General features: G+C 40.3%; 1 protein-coding gene across 20 annotated transcripts in view; it reads left to right on the top strand.

Annotated features, from left to right (window-relative positions):
• MAGI1 (membrane associated guanylate kinase, WW and PDZ domain containing 1) overlaps positions 1-23263 on the top strand; it is a 607797-nt gene that overhangs the window by 547378 nt on the left and 37156 nt on the right. For all 20 annotated transcript variants that reach the window (XM_045832041.1, XM_045832040.1, XM_045832039.1 and 17 more), the window contains one exon: positions 17738-17769. In XM_045832041.1, coding sequence (XP_045687997.1) covers positions 17738-17769 — 32 coding nt within the window. The remainder of the gene's footprint in view (positions 1-17737; positions 17770-23263) is intronic.

Below are 23263 nucleotides of genomic sequence, written 5' to 3'. Positions count from 1 at the left end.
CTCTCCCTTCTTCTCTCTCTGAAATCAATAAATATATCCTCAAGTGAGGATAAAAAATATATTAAAAAAATTAAATGTCATGTAAAATTCAGCTCTTCAGTCCAGCTGGCCACTTTTGAAGAGCTCAGTGTGGTTTATGGCTACTATATGGGACAGTTCAGTCATAGACCATCCCTGTCCTCTCAGAAATTGCTATTGCACAGTGATACTCTATAGAGCTTCATTATTTTACCCTTAGAAGTGAGATGATGAATATCTCTTATTTTACTCTTTCTCTTATTTGTATATGAGGAATATAAGGAAAATATGGAATAGAAAGCAACTTCATGGTGAATGAGGTTTTGTATACAGATAATGATAATAATAGGTCCTATTTATTCAATTCTTTCCATGTGCAGGTACCACTTTAAGCTCTTTAAACTTGGTAACTAAATGTTAAGGGGTCACAGGAAATTGAGACTCAGAAAACTTAAAAGACTTGTAAAGTATTAGCACTTGGGACGAGACAGCTCATCAAGTTTTAATGGGAATTACAGGGCCTTCACATATACTTTTTGACACTGTTCAAAAAGCTTAATTTAGGTGATTTTATTATATAAAATAGCTTTAATCCAAAAAGAGGAAGAACTTTTAAAACACAAAATTCACCTTAAATTCTTACATATAAAGTAATGTATAATCTGCCACACAAGCTATCAGCCACATAAAAAGATGTTGCAGTCTCCTTGGAGTATATATCTGATTTGGTATCTCAAACTAATTGGCCTTCCTGCTTACAACGGTGCTTAGTTTTCTAATCATTTTGGAAGCCAAATTCTCTGGTTAGATCCACTGCTGCCTAATTTGTTCCTAGCTATTAAAAGTTGTTCAAATTAAATTAGCAAACTTCTAGCACTTCTATGGTTATGACCAGTGTAGCAGTCACTTTTGCTAGTAAGGAGCCTTCTGGCTAATTACTAACGCTGTTTTAAGTTGCTATTTTTATTCATTGCATGGTTTACAGTTATCAAGGATTTTATTTCAGAATTATTTTAAAGAATGTTAAGTCATATTTATATTTGAGATGACTTATAGCAAGAGATGAGACAAATATAAAATGTCTCTATTTTGGGTCTGTATTTCATTACATAACACACAAAAAGTCTCCCTCACTTTCAGCATCTTAAGAAATTCTTGTTTTTGGTCTTATAATTTTTAAACTGAGACAGCATGCATGAATGCACTAGGAGAGATGCATAGACCTCCTGTGCACCATTTCTCAGGAATTTCTTTTTACCACTATCTTCTCCAAATACCAGGAACTGGCTACTCTTCCTTTTTTTGTTTGTTTTATTTATATATATATATTTTTAACAGAAGAAACTAGTTATTTTTAGACTTTTTTTTCTTAAATTTTGAGTTTATTTTCTGCCTTTATTTTGGTCCCATATAAAGATTAACTTTGTGGTTAACACCTCCTTTGGATGGTGTCTCCCATGTGAAAAGTCTCTGCCATGAAGAACATTATAACAGCTTCTCCCTTCTCTAACACTATATCTGCAACCTTATTATTTCACTGAGTTTCTCTATATTGCAAGAGAACATACGTTCCTAGCCTCTCCTCTGAGTATTCTTTCAGTTCTGACCGTTTTAAAAACTTATCTGAGGCAGAGACTTTACTGTATGTAACATTTTCTCACCTTCCTTCATTGCCCTCAAATGAAATCCCACATTCTTTACCACCATCTGGAGTGAAGTATTTGCCGTGGTTTCTACAGAAGCTGTCTTTGCATTGCCACCTGCAGATTTTTAAAGAGTTCCCCAACTTATACCTTACCTGGTACTTTCCCTAGTTGTATCCTTGCTCAGATATTAATCGTGTCCCTATTCATGAACATAATCCTTTTTTGGTTCAGAAATCTCGCTGATGGAATCCTAAGGTCTTTGAAAATAGTATTGGGTCCTTAGGAGAGTTGTTTCCATTGGCAACGTTCAACATGCCTTTTTTTGTGCCAAGTTGCTACCTGGCTTTTTTTATACTCGTTTCTTTTTATGTTTCTAACATTCTTGACATTTTTTGTTTCTCACCGTATGCGGTGAAACACCATTCATTTTTTTTCTTTCACTTAACAAACGTCAGCACCATGTTCATCTTCCATTATAGATAATGGCACGCAAGCAAATATCTGCAAAAGTACAGTGTGGTCAGTTATATCCTCCCCATTTTCTCCTGCTTAATTATTTTCCCAGAAAGTTCACCTGATATATTACCTTTACCATGCAAAATTCTAATATACTATATTTTTAAATTTTAACATTTGAGGCAAGGTAGTTTGAATGATCCTTTGCATGCTATTGTAGAGTAGCAGTCATAGTAGCTAGGAAACTGAAACGTGGGCCAATGATGAGACAGCAATAGAAGGAATCCCTTTCTATCCCTGTTGTTGGCTATCAACTCACCTCATTCAGCCACCCGAGTGTTTATTATACTTTTATTTTGGCAGTTGGTATGGTCAGGAGGCTTGTCATGATGTACTCACCTAAAAAACTATTTAAAAATGCTTTCTTACATTTGCATAAACTTATTTTTTTAATCTTTGGGAACTAGTTGGAATTAGGTCTCTGCTTCCTTAGATATTTATGTCGATTCTAAATTCTAAAATTTTCTCCATGCTCACTTTTGCCATAAATATTATTTAACAAAGTGGGAAATGATTGCATTAAAAATAATAGCACTGCCCATGAATTAATGGAACTCATTGTTTATGTAGTTTGCCCCTGCAAAGCAGCTGTCACCGAGACTTTGGTGATTGGAGGAGGAAGAAACAGCTGTTTCTATCACAGTGTCTCAAACTGGGCATTCTTGACATCCTGGACTGGATGGTTCTCTGCTGTGTGGGCTGCCCTGCGCTTCACAGGATGTTTAGAAGCCTTGCTGGCCTCTCCACCCCCCACCCAGAGGCCAATAAGACCCCCATCCTCCCCAATGGTAACATCCAACAGTGTCTTCAGATACTGGCAGATGTCCCCTGAAGGACAACATCAAACTTGATTGAGAATCATTGTTTAAGCCCATTGACACCCATCTGTTTTGCTTATTAAAAATGCTATGTTCTATTTTTATAGGTGCCAATGAAATCAGTTTATGGATTATTTTTTGTAGAACTTGGGTGGGAGAAATTTCATGTGAGAATTCCCCCATTTCTTCTCAGTCATTCCTTCTGCATCACCTCAGTAATGGAAGTAGCCACTTGGCCAGGTGTCACAATCTCCCTTCCAACCTCCTTTCTACCGCTAGCTAGTAGGGCACATTGGGTCAGCCATGGGCAGTGTCCCTGAGCCTCTGCATTGTCATCTGAAATATGAGGGGAACTGTACTTTCCTCTGTTTGTAGTATGCATGGAACAAGATCCACAATGCCACCCTGTCCTGATGGAGGGTTTATTGCTCAATTGAATGGGGCTCAAAAGAAAGGAGGTGAGGAAATACTCAGATATTCCGACTGTTTTAGTGTAATTTTCTGGGCTTGAGAAAAGATAAGGCAATAAGGAAGAGCCTCAGAGGGAAAGGTAGCTGGAGATGTGTTCCTTCTGGCCTGTGATTACATGATTTCCAGTAAACAGGGAAATAAGAAAAATTAGAACTGAACAGGTTTTTCATGAAGTTAGTTTTTCCAAGGTGAAGGATGCTCCTTTACAGATATCCTTTCTATCTTTTTTTTTTTTTGATGATATAGGCTTTTACTAATGGGAAGGTGGCTGATTATTTGTCTCTCCCTTTTTAATGTTCCTAATTTACAAAATAAGAAATTGACAGATTGTGACCAGTTGCTTAAATCAGTTTTACAAAAATTTTCTGGTGTGTGAAATCTAAAGTTTAGGAGGCCTGTAGGAGGTTGGGAAGACAGAATAGGAGTGGGGATGCGTAGGAGTGATGTGTGAGTGGGGACTGGGATCCAGAGCAGAGGGAGGCAGTGGGAACTCCACACTTTCTCTGCCCATTGCTCCCAAGGTCTCTTAATTTAGGGAGAGGCTGAGTTTGGGTTCAAGTCCATGATTAGATTTCGTCACTTGCCTATGTGTTGCCCTTACATATGCTACCTTTATGGGTTTGACTCTTTCATGAATTCTTTTGTTCTGAGGAATGTTAAATCCAAAAGCAAGAGAAAAATTGGGTAAACTGCAAATTTACTGTGCACTGGATATCCCAAAGTATCTATGGCTGATTTCTTGTATGTACAAAGTAGTTTCAGAACTTTATGACAGCTTTTAAAAGATCATCTCCATTGTACAAGTACTTGCTCGCATGAAGTTCTCCATCTACCTTGATTCTAAGTTTAATTAGAGCCTCATTTACCTAGAAAAGTCAATAGGGTATAGCCAAAATCAGACAGGAGAGGAAGCAAAATTACCCTGGCACTTAATCTCCAGTGTGAGAAACTTGTTGAGTGTCTTCCTCACTGTAAACGCTTACTGGGTCAGCATACATTTCATTGCCAGAGTGAATTTCTTTTACTTACCCTTCCGTGTGGAAAATACAAAGTACTCCTTCAAGGCAGTGTCCTTGTTCCTCTTGGATACATCTTGTTATTGGATAAAAAAATTCATTAAGTAATTTTGCAGTTCTTGAATTTCCCCTATATCTTAAATGTACTTGACCTATAAAAGTTATTTTTAATTGAGATTCATCCGGACTGGGACAGTGTGTGTGCTGCAGTGTGTGTAAGTGAAACTGATTCCCCTCTTCTGCCTGTAAGCAAATCCAATTGGCAAAATGAGTATTGATTGACTCACTGAAACCTGAAATCTATTAGTTGAAGAGAGCATAAGCGTCTGCTTTCCATAGCTATCTGGGGCAGCAATTCATAAGAAACTGACAAAGTCAAGGAAACAGCTTTATTTCCTCTGTATTTCACATACTCACTAAAAAACAGTTCAGATATTGTTTCAGAAAGAGGTTTTTCAAGGCATTTAATATCTCCATGGGAGATGGATGGGGCCCTTCATCATATGTCCTTTGCTCTTTGGAAAAACCCAACTCTTCAGTAAGTGGTTCTTTAGGTATGACTTCCAGACACTTTGAATAATGCAGTGCTACAGGGTTCCAACATGGGATCACCTTGCCTTTGTTGGCCATGACCAGTGCTTTCTAAGTCTAATATGATTTCCTAAATTTAAGAGATTGGGATAAAGTCTTATATGATGCCAGGGTTGGCTTCAGTGCAATTAAAGTTTGGTAATAAAGTTAATTGAAGTGGCTAAATGACAGTTGCCCTTATGGAGAAAACAGGAAAATATCCCTCCTATTTTGCAAAAGTACATTGCAACAGAAAAGTGATTGTCACACTGATGAGGTTGTTAAACCTCCTCAAGAGATTCATGGATTGGCTAGTGAAAAGGATCTGAAATGTTCTTTTTCATCAGTGACATTTGAGTGAGTGTTTGCTTTTTGTGGGGAATGGTGAGGCATTTGGAGCCTTTTAACTCAGTTTTGTCATAAAAATGCTTTTCTGAGGAAAGACACAAAGGTGTCCTTAAGCTTTTTTAGACTTTCAAAGAATCCCCAAGAACATATCCATTTACTGAGGCTAAGAGCTGTAGGGTCTGGGGTTTCTTTATAAGCTTTCAGTTAGCTTTGGACTTGAGCCATCCATTGTGATAGGAATTTAGAACACAAGGTGGCACAGCAGAACCTTGCTGTCTCTGTGGAGGGATGCAGTGGTGAGTTGAGCTAGGCCTGGCAGCTCACCAATAAATCAGGGTGCGGCCCAGGGATCAAGAGCTATGAAGTAGTCACAGCAGCGATAATGGTAATCAAAAGAAAGGCTAAGCTGCCCCTCCCTTCACTGCATCAGCTCTTCCTGCAGCCCTCAAGATACAAATTCACTTCACAAGCCCAACACATTCCCACATTTATTCAAAAGATGTTTATTGACCTGAGAACTAGCTCTAGAATAAGAGACTAGGTCCCTGAAATACAGACTGTAAACAAGTAAATGATAACAGTAAACAAAATAAATAATTGTTTTATTTTTTTAACTTTTATTTATTGATTTTACAGAGTGAAATTTTGATATTGATTTTACAGAGTGATTTTACAGAGAGAAACATTGATTTGTTGTTCCAGTTATTCATTTCATTCATTGGTTGATTCTTATATATGCCCTGACCAGGGATCAAACCCCCAGCCTTGGTATATTGGGATGATGCTCTAACCAACTGGGCTACCTGGCCAGGGCATAAACAATAATTTTAGAGAGTCCTAGGATCTGTGAAAACAAACTGGGCTGTGTGAATAGAGTATGACAAGAAGCATCACTTCAGATCTGCTGATGGCCTGTATCCCTGGGTGGTTTCTCTGAAGAAGTGACATTTGAGGAGAGCCTTGAGTGACGAGAAGCTACCCACACATCTCAGTGCAGGCACAGTGTTCCAGGCAGAGGGAACTGCCAATGGAAATGTCCAGAGGAATGAAAGGAATTAGCCCAGAAGTAGAGGGTGCCAGCTTGACCAGAGCAAATGAGTTAAGGAGAAGAAGAGAAGGAAGTAAAACTAAAGAGGTGTCAGATCAAGGAGGAAAAAAAAATTTTATTTCATCAAAACTGTGCTCAGAAGCCACAGGGACATGGAACTAGGAGACCATATAATCTGTTTTATGCCATAGAGAGATGTCTGGCCTCTGTGTGGATGATGAATTAAGGGGGATGGAGAGTAAAGCAGAGAGCCCAGGTTTTAGGCTCTTGAACTCATTTAGGAAAGAAAAGTCAGTGGCAGTGGAGATGGACAAACATGGATGGAGTCAGGAGACCCCATCCATATGTTTTGTAGATGTGTGGTGGGAGAGATTAAGAATGTTCAAGAAGTGTGTTTGTTTCAGGGGTTTGGTGTCCTATAAAGATAAAATTTAGTATACTCTTTCTTGGTTCTATGCCTAGCTTACATTGCTAAAAATAAGTAAGTGGGATAAGGATCATCCTAAAAGTCAGTAATCCTGAAATAAAGGATCATGGCATATATATATATATGTGTGTGTGTGTGTGTATATATATATATATATATATATATATACACCTGGAAACAGCTCAGCACCAATTATAGTGATAGGTTTCCCTTTGGGGCCAATGACCTTAAAATAAGGCCTCACACAGCATCCTGTTTTTCCAACCCCAAAAAGGAATACTTACAGCTTTTTTTCTTTCAATGGGTTATTTTGAGCTATTGTTTCATATCCTCCCCACCCACACCACCCGCCCCCCACCACCCATATATCCCATGTAGCAAAGAATCCAACTTTCAAGTTTAGAGGAACTGACTTGGAACTTCCAGGATACAAGTTGTCTTCCCTATCCCAGGGAGACCTTGATGAACCATAGATAAGAAGAATGGGGCCAACCCTTAAGCGGTTGCTCAAAAATCAATTCAAATGTGGAATATAGATGGTAGGAAAGTTAGGTTGTAAGTCTGGCAGCTGGGGAGTCTTTCTCAGAAGTAGAAGAACTTATAGACTGAAGTAAGACCCTGTCCCTAAACAGCCTAATTATGAATATTTTGAACCCACATAGAGCTAGAGAGCTTTCCTGGAGCCATTTGAGAAGCTGGTTTAATTCCACCCTTAAAAAAGGTAGATACTGGCAGAAATACTCCCTAGAGAAGAACGATTGGCCTCGTGCAGGTCCATCCTGACAAGTTAGTGGTCTTTTTCAGTTGACAGTTCTTTTCCTTCCCCTTCTAGAGAGAAGACAGCATAGCTCACCCTACTTTGTCACTCCATCTATTCCCCGCCCTTAATTTTGTAAACAGTCCTCTTATCAGGGAGTGTCATAATACATTTACAAACTAGATAAAGTTCCTTCCCACTTTTTTAAAAAAAGATTTTATTTATTTATTTTTAGAGAGGGAAAGGAGGGAGTAAGAGAGAGAGAGAGAAACATCAATGTGCAGTTGCTGGGGGCCATGGCCTTCAACCCAAGCATGTGCCCTGACTGGGAATCGAACCTGTGATGCTTTGGTTCGCAGCCCGCGCTCAATCCACTGAGCTATGCCAGCGAGGGCCTCCTTCCCACTTTTGAAAGTACTTCATACAGATTGGTGACTAGCCAACCTGTTAATTTGGTAACTTTGAAGACTTGCTTCATTTCCCCCAAATCAGAGACCCATGTTTAACATTTGTGGTTTTGAATAGTCAATCATTTGGGTACTGTCACTTGAAGTAAAGTATCAGAGACATGAGGAGAACTCAGTTGACTATGCTTAGACTTCCATGCTATCTGTAAAAGGAAATTCCTAAATTCACATCACAATTATGGGTTGATGTCCATGTATTCTATGAAGCTATGAGCAGAATTTTCTATGAATTCATTTAGTATGTGCAAACAATGTTGTTTTAATTCCTTTATAGATGGTTATGATCCAAAACAGATTAAGTACCTTTGAATGAGATAGTTCAGTGTTTAAAAGCACAGGCCCAGCATTTGACCAAGTCTCTTCCTAACTGCTCATCTGACTATGTGACCTTGGCTGTGTTACTTAACCATCAGTGTCTCAGTTTCCTTGCCTGTAAAATAGGGATGTTAGTACTTAACTCAGACAGCAGTTATGAAGTATACACCAATGTCAAAGCTCCCAGTTCTTGCTAGTTATTTTTGCACTCAGCCTTTTCTTTTTCTTTTTTTTATTATTTTTTTTATTTTTTTTAATTTTATTTATTTATTTTTAGAGAGGGAAGGGAGGGAGAGAGAGAGAGAGAGAGAGAGAGAGAGAGAGAGAGAGAGAGAGAAACATCAATGTGCGGTTGCTGGGGGTTATGGCCTGCAACCCAGGCATGTACCCTGGCTGGGAATCAAACCTGGGACACTTTGGTTCCCAGCCCACGCTCAATCCACTGAGCTACGCCAGCCAGGGCCCCTCTTTTTCTTTTTAGAAATGTAAAGGGAAGCCAAGTTTTCGACCCTTCATGGTTTACTTTACATTCTTTTGAGTCAGCAACAATAGGACTCTGTTATTTCAATGACACCTTTTCACTTTAGAGCATTTATCACTCAGAAACTGCATGATGACAATTTACCCATTTTACCCAGTGTTTTGAGCAGCCCAAAGTATTAATGATTTCAGGTGTCTCCTCACCTGTGCCAATAAGACTTTCAGGTGAAAGGCTCTGTAAACCGTTAGCAATCACCAGCTTTGCAAACCATTTATTTCTCTTCAGGACATATTTATTAGTCTGTACATACTATGTAATTGAAGCAGACTTCTCCATAGCTGTAAAGCAATACAGTCATATTCTTAATCTTCTTAATAAAATGCCAACTGACACAACATTGGGAGCTACTTATTCTAAACATCTGAAGTCCAACCATCTCTCTAAATTGTGACGGTCATAATATATCACAATGACCATTACAAGGTCCCCAAAGGAAAGAATGTTTTCATCTTTTTGGAGACTGGATCTGATGCTTCTATTCTTGGCAGCTGGTATCATATTTACACTGAAAAATTGTACCATGGGGTTGATTATGGCATTTGTCCAGAGAGAGGAGAAAAAAATGAAACATGTTTAAACTAGAACCATTTTTTCATTTGGTTTTATAGATTCAGTTTTGTGATATATACTGTTTGTAAGATCCTTCAATGAGAATGCACTCTAATTTAAACTTGGCCTTGAGTTTATGCTGGCACAGTGATTTGGCTTTAATTTTAAAAATTAAAAATACCTTAAGAGACTTCATCGCCATGATGCAATGAAGTGTCAATCACTGCACGTTGCTTCAGTCCCCGGCCCTGTGACTCAGTGCCGGGCCTCCTTCAGTGCTCAGCTCATCCCTCTGACCCTTCTTCACATTGGATTAGCTTTCCTTCCTTGAGCTCCCGAGAGCAGTGTGCTTCTTCGTGTCATGGCCTGGGCACTGACCATACTGAATTATAACTCACTTTGCTTCCTTCTCTTTTAAATGATAGACCATGAACTTGTCCAGGTCAGGGCCAAGTCTGATTTACCTTTATCTCTTCAGTAATACTTTACCTGATAGATGGCAGAGCTCAGTAAATCTTATAAGGTTGAATAGCCACAGAGTCAGTCCCTTCTTATGACTCAGGTCTTGGCTCAAATACTGTCTCTTAAATAAAGACGTGCTTGAATGCCCAGTACAATGAGCTCTGCATACCAAGAACAGCCTGTTCATTACCCTGTTTTAGTTTCCTCACCCAGCTGATTACTAAGTTGTTTATTCTCTTTACCCACAGAACATGAGGACTGTGGAAACAGACTCTCATAGGCTTTGGTCACTGCTTTATTTCATACCAACTCCTAGCACATAGTAGGCCCTTAGCACAGTTCAGTTAAATGAGTGAGTGAATTTTCCCCATTTTCCTTCCTGCCCTCAGTGGGAAAAGTTAGGACTGACTTTACCAACCTTTTCCAGTTTTCTGGACTGTCCTTAGCATTTTATTGGTATGGGCAGGGCACTTAATATTTATTTCATGGTTTACATATTATGTATGAGACGAAAAAACTAGTTGGCAGAGGATGGTGCACACAGCTTCTTTTTATAAGGGTTACTGGTCATTAATGTTAATTGTTTAGAGCCACTGATTTGCAGTCAACCATCAATTCTGCATTTCTAGGTAAATCATAGATTTTCTCACTGTATTTTTTCTGCACTCCTCTCTATATCTCTTCTTTATTGAATTCTTGGTATTCTGCTCCATCATCATACTCCTCCTCAATTACCTGTAAGATTCTTTTTTTTTTTATGCAGAAGCATTTTGCTGATAAATACTAGTGTCCTGATATATTCTTTAATGAATTTTCTCTCCTCAAAATAAATTTATTTTCTTAATGTGCCCTTTAGATCTTTCCAAGAAAGAAAGGGAGAAGCAAACAATGAAATGGTTCCCTTTCTGCTTGATCCTTCTCATTGTCACTTCTACTTGCAGATACAGTATTTTACATATACTGCCCTTATCAGAGGCACAGATTTTGGAGGTGTGATCTCACCCTAGGGATTGCATCTAACACTATAGTGATGTGCTTGGGCAAGGATTATTTAACCTGAGGATTATAGGACGTAACAGAATGGGCTTCTCAAGGCCACTGGTCAGAGGTTTCAGAGACTGCTTAAAATAATATGCAAAGTTGTGTGCTTCTGTACAGCTTTGCTTGAGACAGGCTCTTAACAGCTTCTAATTCTAAAGGCTTCAATCAAGCCATGGGCCAGTAATTTAGTAGCACAGCCAATTGAGTAGAAATGGCAGTCACTGAGTCAAGAAAGAGCTAGAACTCCAGTTACTTTGTAATTTATCACTGCGCTAAAGCCAGTGAGTACACGCCACTGTCCAAGCACACTCAGAATGGCTGCAGTACTCAGTGCTTAGCTGTTCGTGCTTCTAGCTGTGTTTTATGTAAAACCTAGAAAACTTGGGAAATACTGAAAAGACTTGAATCACCTATTAACCATAGCATTCAGAAACAGTATTTTAATGCATTTCCTTCTAGTCTTTGGGTGTATGATATATGCATATGATTATATATATTTTTTTAAAACAATAAATTTATATTCTATGGCAGTTTCTGTCCTGCTTTTCATGACTTATATCATTACCATTTTTCCACATCACTATTCTTCTTTGTACTAATTTTTAATGGATTTATAATTCTTCTACTTATTGATATAATAATGTTTGTCCTTTGTTCATGGAAGTTCGTATTATTTCCAGCTTTTAATCTTCTTTAAATAATCCTGTGTTTAACATCTTTTTTATTTTTTATTTATTTGATTTTAGAAACAGAAGAAGGGAGAGAGATAAAGAAACATCGATTTGTTGTCCCACTTATTTACGCATTCATTGGTTGATTCTGGTATGTGCCCTGACCGTGGATTGAATCCACAACCTTGGCATATCCGAACGATGCTTTAACCAATTGAGCTACCTGGCCAGGGCTTGCACATCTTTTTTATGTAAATCTTTGAGACATTTTAATTATTTCCTTAATATAAACTCCTAGTAATGAGTTTATTGAGTTAAAGTTAGCTATAGTTTTTTTGTCCTGCATTTAGGGTTATATATTGATAGACTATAGAATAAGAGAGAAGGCTAGGGCTCTGAGAGGAATGTGCTCAGGAGTAGCCTTGTCCTCTTTGGTACCTAATGCCATCCCCTAACCAAGTTCTCTGAGTTTTCTGCTTTCCATGGCTTTTCAGTGGTCTCCATAACTGCCTGTCCCTTTCTTGCTGTGTTTCTCTAAATACATATATGTCAGTTCCCTGCTCCTTGCACATTGCATAACCTGATTCAGGTGCAATATAGTTTTTAATGCAACATTTGCTACGCAAAACTCTGAAGTATCTCGTGTGTTCAGTGACATGTGGATTAGTGACATAGACACAGTGTTTGTTAGAATGCTGAGGAGGGAACCAAAATGATAAAGTAGATTTTTATGATTTGTTGATCCACTTTGCATGTGATAGTGACTTTAGAGTTCACCCCTTTGAAGCCCTTTGCAGAATTTTCTTGATTCTGTTAGTGACTTTGGTTGACATTCTCACTTTCTTTAAACCTAGAAGAGGAAGTAAGGTTCAGGGAAGTCCCATCTCTTTCCAAACAACTCAGGTCTTGCTCATCTCTGTGCTCTCATGGTCCTGCTTGGCTTTGGTCTGGGTCCCAGGTAGCGCAGCTGAGCTATCCAACATCATTCTCATTCTTCCTATTCCCATTTAGTCAATAGGGAAGACACAAATCTTAATCTCAACAGAGTGCTTAAAGAAACTCTGTATGTATAGAAGTAATAACTCTTGGATGTAGCAGTCAGTGAGGGCTCTACAGATTTAAAAGTGCAATAAAATGTCCTGAAATTTAACTTATTTAAAAAGGCGGTATAGAGCTTTATTTATTGTGACATCTGTATGTATACATATGTGTGTATTTATAAATGAATAAAGCTTTTCATGTTGTAGAAAATAAGTAATAAAGCCATCCCGGATCCCATGAGTTAAAGAACGATGGATGCTGTTTTGGCATATAATCTTTGAGTCTTTGTTTCCAAATGCATATGTATTCTGTTATATTTTTACTTTTTTATATGAATTGTGTATCACCATTATAGAATTTCACCAAAATAACATTTGCCATTTAGTTATATGAGAACATGTTCAGGAGCATAGTTTATAGCCTTGATATTTAAAAGGAAGGAGTTTTCTCCTCCTTGTGTTAATTGGTCAGATCCCAGTCACTAGCAGACAATTAGCCTTTTGTTTCTCCCAAGGGACACCTTATTGTAGAGAACTTTAAAAATTCAGTTTCCAGGCTTTTCTCACTTCTGTAAATCACACTTAGATTCATGCTTTGAACATACACTTCCCTTTAAAAGTTTTCAGGGGTCCCTTTGAAGTAGCATTTGCCACCTTCTAGGCCCTCAGAGCAGATGGTGCCATCCATGAATTCTTTCTTCTGCCTCCTCTCAAAATCCCTCTTCCTTTTCCTGGAGGGAGCAGATGAACCCATTAAGACAGGTGCTGTTTCCACTCATGTGCTTCCTATGCAACATGTGATTTATACAACAAATCTTCCCACTGGGAACACAAAGTGTGTGTTTGTCTTAAGGAGAACCACTGATGTGCTATGAAGTTTGGGACTGAGCTTCTTGCTGTCGTCCAGCCAGTGTGGGGTGGCCAACAGTTAGCTCCAGCTAGACAAGAGCCACATCCTCTGATTTGGCCTTGGAGGATTCTACCAAATGGTGACCTTTTTTGAGTGTTTTCCATTAGTCTCCCAGCTGTTTTCAACCCATCTGAATAGTTTGGGATAAATTAAATTATAAATTGTATCAGAAGCTTTGTTCCAGCATTCATATTCATTAGATTTTAAAACCTAATGAATGCATGGACCCCAAACAAATGTTTGTCATTGTTTTAAAGCAGTCAAATGGAATGTCCTGATTTTTTACTTTTAAAATACTAAATTGTGGCCCATTTATATCCTGTAAAAAGTGTGGCTTTTTAAAAGTAGGTTTTTAATAACCAGTTAATAAATAGGAACAAATTCTCCTTTAAATTAAAATGAGTTTGTTTTTGTTGTTGTCAAATACAACTTGTGTCAGCTGAGCTGAGACCATCAGAATGTGCTTCAGACAGTTAATGGTGGAAGGGCCATTCATTCATTAGTGTTGCGCATGGGTCACCGGCCAGCAGTGACCACGGAACGCTGTGGATGGCTCGACGATAAACACGCGAGAAAAAACGACACATGCACAGAGACAAACTAGTTTCTGTGGGGAAGTAGGGACGAAATGGCCACCCCCCCTAGAGGGGAGCGCACTGATTTACCGTCCATACCTGCTTTTATTAGGCTCATTTTGCATAATAATTCAGGTAAAGTACAGTACTCATTAGGGGAAGTAAGGAACCATAGAAAACAAAGAACTCTGCCGGTCTATTGAGTTGGGGGTCAAAGAGCTGTAAGACTGAGGAACAAAATAACTTCCTCCTAAGACCCTTCTCATTCAACTGAGAGCATTCTAAACAAAGAAGGTTTCACAGTAATTTACATGTTCTTTCTTAGGCCTGATCACCCCGGGAAATCCGCACTTCTCAGTACCGAGCTGTACCACCCTGTCATTGTTTCAGGCTTAGGTGGAGCAAGGGAACTAAGGCAACCGAGAGACAAGGAGATTTTCTTCCAGACGCTGAGAACTCAGACTTTGTCAAAGCCGAGGAGTGAGGGTCCATCACCCCCTTTTGCTGCAGCCCTCCAAGTCCTTCTTTTGGGGGGGGGGCCTCCCAAAGTGATCGTGCCTGTCTTAGGTCGTTCCCCCCGTGGGGAATCTTACCTGTCTTTGGCTAACCGACCAAGCTTTTTGGGGTTCAGTTATGAATAAAGCAGCAGAAGCAGCATTCCTGCCAGGAAGATAAGCTTTTGTCTCCTTGCTGGCTTACATTTCCAAGGGCGTTCCCTTAGCCTTAGCTAGGCGGGGGTTTCAGCCTCTGATACCAGTCAGGGCGGTTCCCAACACATTAGTGGATATTTTTAAATTAATATTTCATTGTCTTAGCCAGATGTAAATATGGTACTTCTGATAAGAATACTAATTTAAGGCTAAATTCTGCCTATACTAGTCCCTGGATCCCTGCCTTTCCTTGCCCCACCAGAAATGTCTGTGTTACCAGTTTGGCGTGGACAGTCATGGAAGGCAACTGCTGTGCCTGTGTCCAAGTGCAGTTACACCTGTCTCCTTCCGCACCACCACGTGGCAGCCTGCTGTTCTCACTCAGCCTTGTGTTTCAGAAACTATCCATGTTGTTGCCCACCTAAGATGGCTCATTTCTTTTAACCTCTGCGGACTGCTTTATAGGTTGGCTGTACTACAGTTTATTTAGGACTTCCACTGGTTTCCAGGTTCCCTTTATATCAACAGTGCTGCAGTAAGCATCCTTATAGAGGCACCTTTGAACGTGTGTGTGTGTGTCTGTGACAGAGAAGGAAAAGTACCCTTTATTTTTCACATGTGAAAGTCTTTAGAGGCCGGCATTTAAGATGGCTTTAGTCTTATAAATGACTAGCAAAGTGTGGGTTGAAGCCATTTTCCCTGACTCCTCTTACCTACTTGGACATACTTTATACATTTTTGTAGAGAGTTATAGGGATCCTGGGTAAAGCCAAGTCTAGCTAACAATGGTGAAACTGTGTTCACTTTAATTGATGAATAAGGTCAGTCTGAATTGGGAAAAGTCAGAACTTTAAGATGTAATATTATGTAATTTTGAAGTACATACCACCATGAAACACACTAATATAACTTGATAACATTCATTAAGGATATCATATTAATGAATAAATAAAAAGCACTTAATAATTATTTTTAAGAATAATGACATATCTAAATTGCCCCACACAGTTCTTCTCATCCATAGATAAAATATCTCCCCTACAATATGTTTTATATTTTAACATTCTAGACAAGTGATTTTGGCTAGAGTAAAAAAACCAGAGCCACCTCCTCCCTGAATGGTGCCTGTTAGCAAAGGAAGAGAACAGGGGAGGACGATGGAGGGCCTACCCTGTACCAGGTACAAAGCTTTTAAAAATTCCATCCATTTATTTACCATAACAATCTTGGTGAGTCTTATTATCTCCCTCTCATAAATTGAGAAACTGAAGCATAGAGGGCTCTAAGGCAGCTCACTGAGAGTTGCCTCTTGAGTCTACTTGACTCGGAAGAGTAATATTCTATACTCTATTGTTGCTTCCTTAGATGCAATCCTCACACCCCCTGGAATATTTGTTCATATGCAGATTCCTGGGCCCCTGCCAGGTGAGGCCAGGGATCCTGCATTTTTAACAAGCTGCCAGGAGCACCTTAAGCACTCTGCAGTCCCAGAGACACTCTTCCAGACTGTGGTGACCTCATTTTGGTGATGTGATAAGCCCTGCCAAAAGAGTGCCCTCATGCCTTCAGGACCATTGACCCCTCTCAGGCCCCTACGAGGGACACATTCCCCTTGCTCCTTGTTGCGGCTTCTTCCTTACTTACCCACTTCTGGGGCTTTGTGCTACTTGCACTGAACTTAAGATTGGCTCATGGCTTGTCAAGTCACCTCACAAAGAATAGACATCTTCACACTATATGGGGATCATTTTCCTTAAAAAGGTTGAAATTTGCAGTGCAAAATCATCAGATCCCAAGGGCATCTTTGGTGTCTAATACAGTTGGAATCTGCATTTTGCATTCTAATCCTTGTTCAAACCAGAAAAGAAAAAAATGAGAGGGCAGCTTGCAGAAATGATTACTTTTGAGACACTGTTGGATGCTTCAGTTTTCCTTTCGGTACCTCCTTTGCTACACTCCCCTGGGGGTACATTTCCCATGCTCTGCCCCATCCCTTCGGACTTGCCTAGAAGTGAGGAGATCCCAGGTTCCTTCCAGCTGTCTTACTCCCACTAAGGACAGGGTTTTGGAAGAGCCAGCCAGGTTCCCTGACCATCTTTGTTCCCTCTGCCTTCCTCTTTCTCCATTATTATCTTTCTCTCTCAGCTCTGTAAAATTTCTCTTTTTTACTCCCCAACGACCTGCTTTCCCTGGGAGGGGCTGAGTTCTTTCCAGCAGGCTGAATAGGAGTTTGCTTGGATGAATGCTACACATAGAGAGGCGTGTCCATGACCCAGATGGAGATCCTAGACCAACTTGCATTTGTGTTCTGTCCTGGCAGAAGAGCATCGTCTTTGTTTTGGTGTTCTCCTCATCCAAATAAAGATGGCATTTCCTCTGCTGACAGGCAGAGAAAAAAAGAAAGAAAAGACCCCCCCCAAAAAAGAAAGAAATAAATAAATTTTAACCACTGAAATTAAATACACACCCCTTCCTCCGTTCTTATTGGTCCACTTCAATTGACAAGTGGATCGGTGGAAAGGAAATATCCTGGATTTAATTGTAAATTAAGTCTCTCTTAATCCAGAAGAGCATTTGAGATTCTGTCCAAGTGTTCAATTTCCCAGGCCGCCGAGGTCTGTGAATTTCTTTTCCCAGCCTCCAGGCTGCTGCAGTACAAGTCAGCATAGCTAATGCAGATAGATCTCCTACCTCCCGTCTCCTCCTCCCCTGCTTTGATTCGATATGAACAGCCTGGTAACTCCAGTGCTGGGGAGGAATCTGACATAACTCTGCAGATGGCTAGGTTGCCCTGAAACACCTGGGGGTTGTTCTTTCAGGAAAAGGTAACATTTATATGCTAATGATTCTCCCCCACCCCTCCTTGTTGCATTTTTTCCAGGACTGCCAGTTCCCAAGAAGAGCCCTAAATCGGTAAGGACTTGCCAGCTGCTTATTGGGAAGTGGGGGGCTGTTGGTGGTGGGAGGGGATGCTGTCTTGTTTGACTGGGCTAAATGTGTGTGTTTCAGAGCGGATGGGGAGACAGGAGCCTCCCACCGTAGATTAAGTTCTGGGGATCTGTTTAGTATAGAAGGTATTTGGGTTTGTCTTTAAACTGTAGTGATTGTGGGAAAGCTGCGGGAGCCGGGATAAAGAATGCAGGATTAGAATCTTCTCTATATAAATGCATTACAACTCTCTTTCAAATGGATGAGTTTCTTAGATGTTTTAACTTGAGAGAAATGCTATTGTGTCTTTTGGGAGGAGAAGGGGAAAAAAGCTCCATCTGCTTCCTGGGTAGCCTTGCTCTCAACTGGTGTTTCCAGTCATTCACATAGGTAGATGCTCCCCCTGAGCTTTCCTGTGCACTGGAGGATTAATGATTTACAAAATTAAAAAGCCTGTAGGTTTAAGGAAGAACTGTTCTGCCCTGTATGTGTGTCCATGTTCACATAGAACAATGTTCACTGCCCCAGCCAGACTGAGAATAAGCTATTCCCTTGCTGTGGAAGTCCTTTGTTGTTTTTGCTAGCTTTCACAGCATTATGCTGCAGGTATAGGATTCTTTAAAAAAAAAAATCAATGTTTGCTGTCCTTTCTAATCTGGGTTCCCTGAAGATGCATTACCTAGTTGACATGTTAGCTAATAGCTTAGAGGCTATAGTATTTTGATTGGTGGTGTGAGCTTCTCCCAGGGCACTGACAACAAATTAAAATGCTACTTAGAAAAATCTGGAACCCCGATGCCTATGAAATTGATCTGGGTGGAAGAGGCTTCCCAATTCATTGCCATTCAGATAAAAAGTAGCCATTTCCATGCGGCTTAGAATATTTGGGGGAGGGAAATTTTACAGCTTCCTGTCACTAGGAAAGGAGAACCTTAAAACTTTGTGGCTTGTGGCACTCCAGCTGAATTCTCTCCACCTGCCTCCAAGCCTGGCAGCAGGAGGCAGAAGTTTATTAAAGAGGTGAGAGAGGGAGCTTCCTGCATTCTGAAGCCCTGCTCCCAAGTACTTCTAAGAGAAAAACTGCAATAATTGATGTGATTGCAATGGCTTAGTGCCATGATGATTGGGACATGATGATTGGGACATGTGACTTCAGGGCTGCTTCCCTTGTCAGTTTGTGCTAATGTCTAGGCAGAAAAGTGCTGGTAGGCACCAAGATGCCAGAGCCTGTGTGTGTGTACGCATGCACATGGGTCTTCCCATCCTTGGGTCAGTCAGGAACCTGTTCAGCCTACAGAAAAGAGAAATCTGGAGGATGTATCACACGAGCTTGAGTTAGCAGGAGCCACTCCTTTTTCCCCCACCCTCAGCCATGCTACACGATAGACTTATTTTACACACCAACATGGAACGGAGTCTTGGCCAGGAGCATACTGGGGGAGATTCAGCAGTTTTGCACAGGACATCAAGTGGCATGGTGTTCCTTTCATTCTGCATCCCATTCAAACTTACCGTGCACGAGGATTTTTGTAGATTCATTTGTGACTCTTCTTCCCCAAAGTGTTTTGGAATTCCTTGCTGCACTCAAGGGTATCAGACAGGTATAGAGCCTGCATTCAGAGTCAGCTGAAAGAATTCCCTGTGACAGTTTATTTTTGTAGAAGCCATGTCATTAGCAAGAGCAAGCCAATTACTCAGACTGCATTCCTAGGAAAAACGCTCTCTCAACTGCTTTGCCCACAGTCTGCTGGCTCTTAATTACCTGAAGCCAAGAGGCTGGAGTGCTGCTGGGTTAGAAAAGAACAAGCCCCCAGTCCTTACCTGATATCTGTGCCAGGACAGGGATGATGGTTTTCACAGCACTGCTGGCACACTCAGGCACCTGCTGTACAAAATTTGGGGTATTTCAGCCAATGTCTGTTGCCGCCAGTGGAGCATGGCTGACATCTGTGATCAGTTAGAGCACTGTACAGGTGGGCTGAATGCTGTTTTCCTTTCCCAGTCTGAATTTCAGTGATGCCCTGCCAGAGAGACAGATGAGCATGGGGTTTTTCTAGTGGGGTCTGAGGGAATCCACGGGATGCTGCATGTCTTGGTCCTGGACAGGCATTCATGTAATGACAGGCGAGGCCAGGTTTGCAGGCTGTGGAGTGAAATGCCTGGGATGTGATGCGCTTAGATTCACCATCAGCTCTGTGAACATACTGTCTTACCCAGCAACATGTGTTTTTCTCTTCTTTTAGAGGCTCCTGACATTGTTGGCTTGCTCATATGACTGACAGCTTCTTTTTGCCCTCATGACTTTTTTTAAAAAATAGTGCTTTTAGTAATTAAGTAGTTGGGTTTTTATTAGAACAGAAGGACTTATCTTTTTGATCTAGGCTCCTCTCCTGGGTGGCCTTGATAGTTAATTCTTAATAAGCAATTTCACCTACTACATTTAGTTTAAATGTTGACTTTATGGTTTATAGCCTCACTGGGAACAATGGCACTGTCTTAATAAAATTGTATTAATTTAATGCTGGGACATCCAGAACATCAAATTTTCCTGCCAAATGGCAGGGACAAGAATAAGACATATTTGCTGTCAGGTTTTAGATCCTACTAGGAGACCAATTCTGTGGTCCAGCATAATCCCCCTGACTGGAAACTCATGTGGCAGAGTGTTGGTCTAGATCACACACAAAGATTTTGTGTGTGAGAATCTAAAACTCTACATATCATAGAAAACTCTGAATTTTAAGTTAATATCCATTTATGTTTTCTCACTTGTTCATCTCTCACTTGTACTTCTGTTTCTCCCTTCCTTCATCTGTCCACTTGTCCATCTGTCCAACTGCCATCTATCCATTTATCTACCAGTACATTTACCTTTTATTCATTAATTCAAATATCCATTCATTTATTTAGCAAATAAATGGACAACCTACAAAGTGCCAGGTTTTGTGTGGGGCACTGAGAAGCTATAATAAATAAGATGTCACGGTACCTTTGTTTTTGGAGCTTACAAACACAAACTGTATTAATTGTTACTTTCAAAAAATAGATTCATTGTCACAAATCACCAAAATGTTGTAATGCTTCTGTTCCAACAATAAATGTTAACTGAGTACCTTCTCTGTCAGACCAATGCTGGTATACAACAAGAACTAAAACAGAAGACAGTCCTCCCCTCCTGCCACTGAGGAGAGACCAACAGCCACACGAACAGACAGATCAACATAGACCCTCGTCACGGGGCTTAAAGTCTGATGAGCATATACTTTCACAAGTCGACAAAGCAGAACCAAGTACAAACTTTAATGAAAATCATTCAGCTCTGAATTGTAATAACCTAAGTTCCATAGTCATATAAAGCCATAAAAAGACCCATAATTGAGTTAGGTGCTGTGATTGAGCTGTGGAGTTCTTTCAAGTTCACTAGCAGCCTGAGCAATGTAGGAAACCACATTATTTACTGTGTCAGATCAAAGAAAGCAAACGATGTTCACTAAGGAGATACAATGTTCCCAGTTACTAAAAAACTTCTCATGTAGAGTCTTTACAAGGGGGTCACTGAATTAGGGGAAAGGCAGTCTCTCCAACAACCTCTTGCAAATCCAGCAAGTTGAAAGCTAGCTGTGGTGACAGGTTTCTGTTCCATTGTCTTCTGTTCCTTTCCCCTGGGAAGGATTGTAAGGACTTCACTGACTACTAGTCACTAAGAGACGTCAGGGAGAGCTCTCTAAGATACCCGTGCACCGTGAGTGAACCCAGGATGACTCATCCAGTTTTATGTGTCCTGCCTCTTTCTGAAACTCTCCCGGTTGTCAGCAGGACTCTGATGCCACTTGTCCTTCAGCCAAGGCAATAATACAACCCGTCAAAAGTTCCTGCAGGCTGCAAGGTGAGGAGTGGATGGGAGAAGGACTTAAATAAGCCTCCTTGTCTCTCACCTCCCACATCAACTCATACCCTCCACCCTTTGCAGCCCTAGAAAATAGACTTGCCAGTTGTGTTAGATGCTTTACATTCAGTGTGAACTAAAATTCATTTTCATATCCAGTCAATACCTCCCTTTTCTTCTCCATTAATTCCTCTTGCCTGCCTTTTTGGAAGAAGTTGTTTGACTTAGGCCTATGAATAATAAAAGAAAGAGCCCAAAACAAGGACCATCAGCTGCTTTGCCTTGTATTTGAGTCTCTGATTTCCGTACAACCTTTAATGACATTGGCCTAATATCGCATCAGCACTTGGAGTTTTTCCTGTTGTCCATGTAAATTGCTGCAGTGGCCTTCAATCTTGGCAGATAAGTGAACTGTAAATAATTTTGTTTTAAAATGTATCAATTTGTCATTTTTAAGCTATATGAATTCTTTTCATCATTAAAGCTCCTAAGTGCTGTCTATATTCATTTGCTCTTCCAAGCGAATATTTTCAGCTCACTTTATAAGTACCTTCATTTCAAAATAATTCTGTGAAATACTGATGAACTGATTTTTTTTCCTATTTCTGTTTATCAAGACCATTGCATCTTCCCGATCTCCCTGGCCTGTCAGTAGTAAGGAAATCATTCATTATAGGGAGATTGGTACGATTTTATCTTTAAAAGTCTTATGGCTAGTATGTGGCCAAGGACTCAATGGAGTTTTCAAAATCAAGCCCATTTCTTTTTTCCTAGTTGGTTCTGATTTTACATTCAGAAATTAAACTCTTGATTCAAAAATATCAGCACAGTGACAACAGAGCATTGGAAATACTCGTCTCAATACATGGCAACCCTTTCCAACCAGTTACTAAAGCCAGAACATGGGAATTGAATGACTATGTTTGTGAGATCTCTTCTTCCTCCTCCTGCCCTGTCCCCTGTTCAGTCTGTGAGCAGTCCCTATTGACTCTCGCAACAAATGTCTTTTAACTTCACTTGTCCCTCTGCCTCATCACTACCACTCCCATCGTGTAAACCTTGTTGGGCTCCTGCCCTGGACACACAGTAGATTCCTGACTGCTCTCTGCTTTCTCTCCCTTCCCCACCAACCTTTACACCACCCAGTAGCCAGACCAAACTTTCTGGATGCAAGGTGGCTCCTGGTGCATGCCTGCTTTCCTGTTGTTAATACAATTCCTCCTCCCCTGAACTAAGAATGAAACTCGGTGTCCTTAAAGTAGCCCACAAGGCCCTTACACTGTTTCATCTCCAAGTTCATCTAAGACTGCCCCGGCCCCTTCCTGTGCCACACTAGCCTTCTCTCTATTCTCAAACACTCCAAACCCATTTTGCTTTGAAGACTTAGCACATGCTGCTTCCATTAATGGAATGTTCTTTAGGAAGCCTCTTGTTACCTAGCTAAAGGGCACTGCATTATGTTGTTACCAGTCTGTTACAGTTATTTGATTAATATTTATCTATACATACAAACACACACACAACCCTACATACACACAGAGGTATATATTCTAACAGCGCAGCTACCATCTCTTTCTCATTTACATACTGCTT

The sequence above is a fragment of the Phyllostomus hastatus genome, unplaced genomic scaffold, assembly GCF_019186645.2.
Source record: "Phyllostomus hastatus isolate PE091 unplaced genomic scaffold, TTU_PhHast_1.1 phas_contig_16, whole genome shotgun sequence".
In the NCBI taxonomy this organism is placed as follows: Eukaryota; Metazoa; Chordata; class Mammalia; order Chiroptera; family Phyllostomidae; genus Phyllostomus; species Phyllostomus hastatus.
Note: the sequence above shows the minus strand (reverse complement) of the source record. Positions and strands in the feature narration are given on the sequence as shown.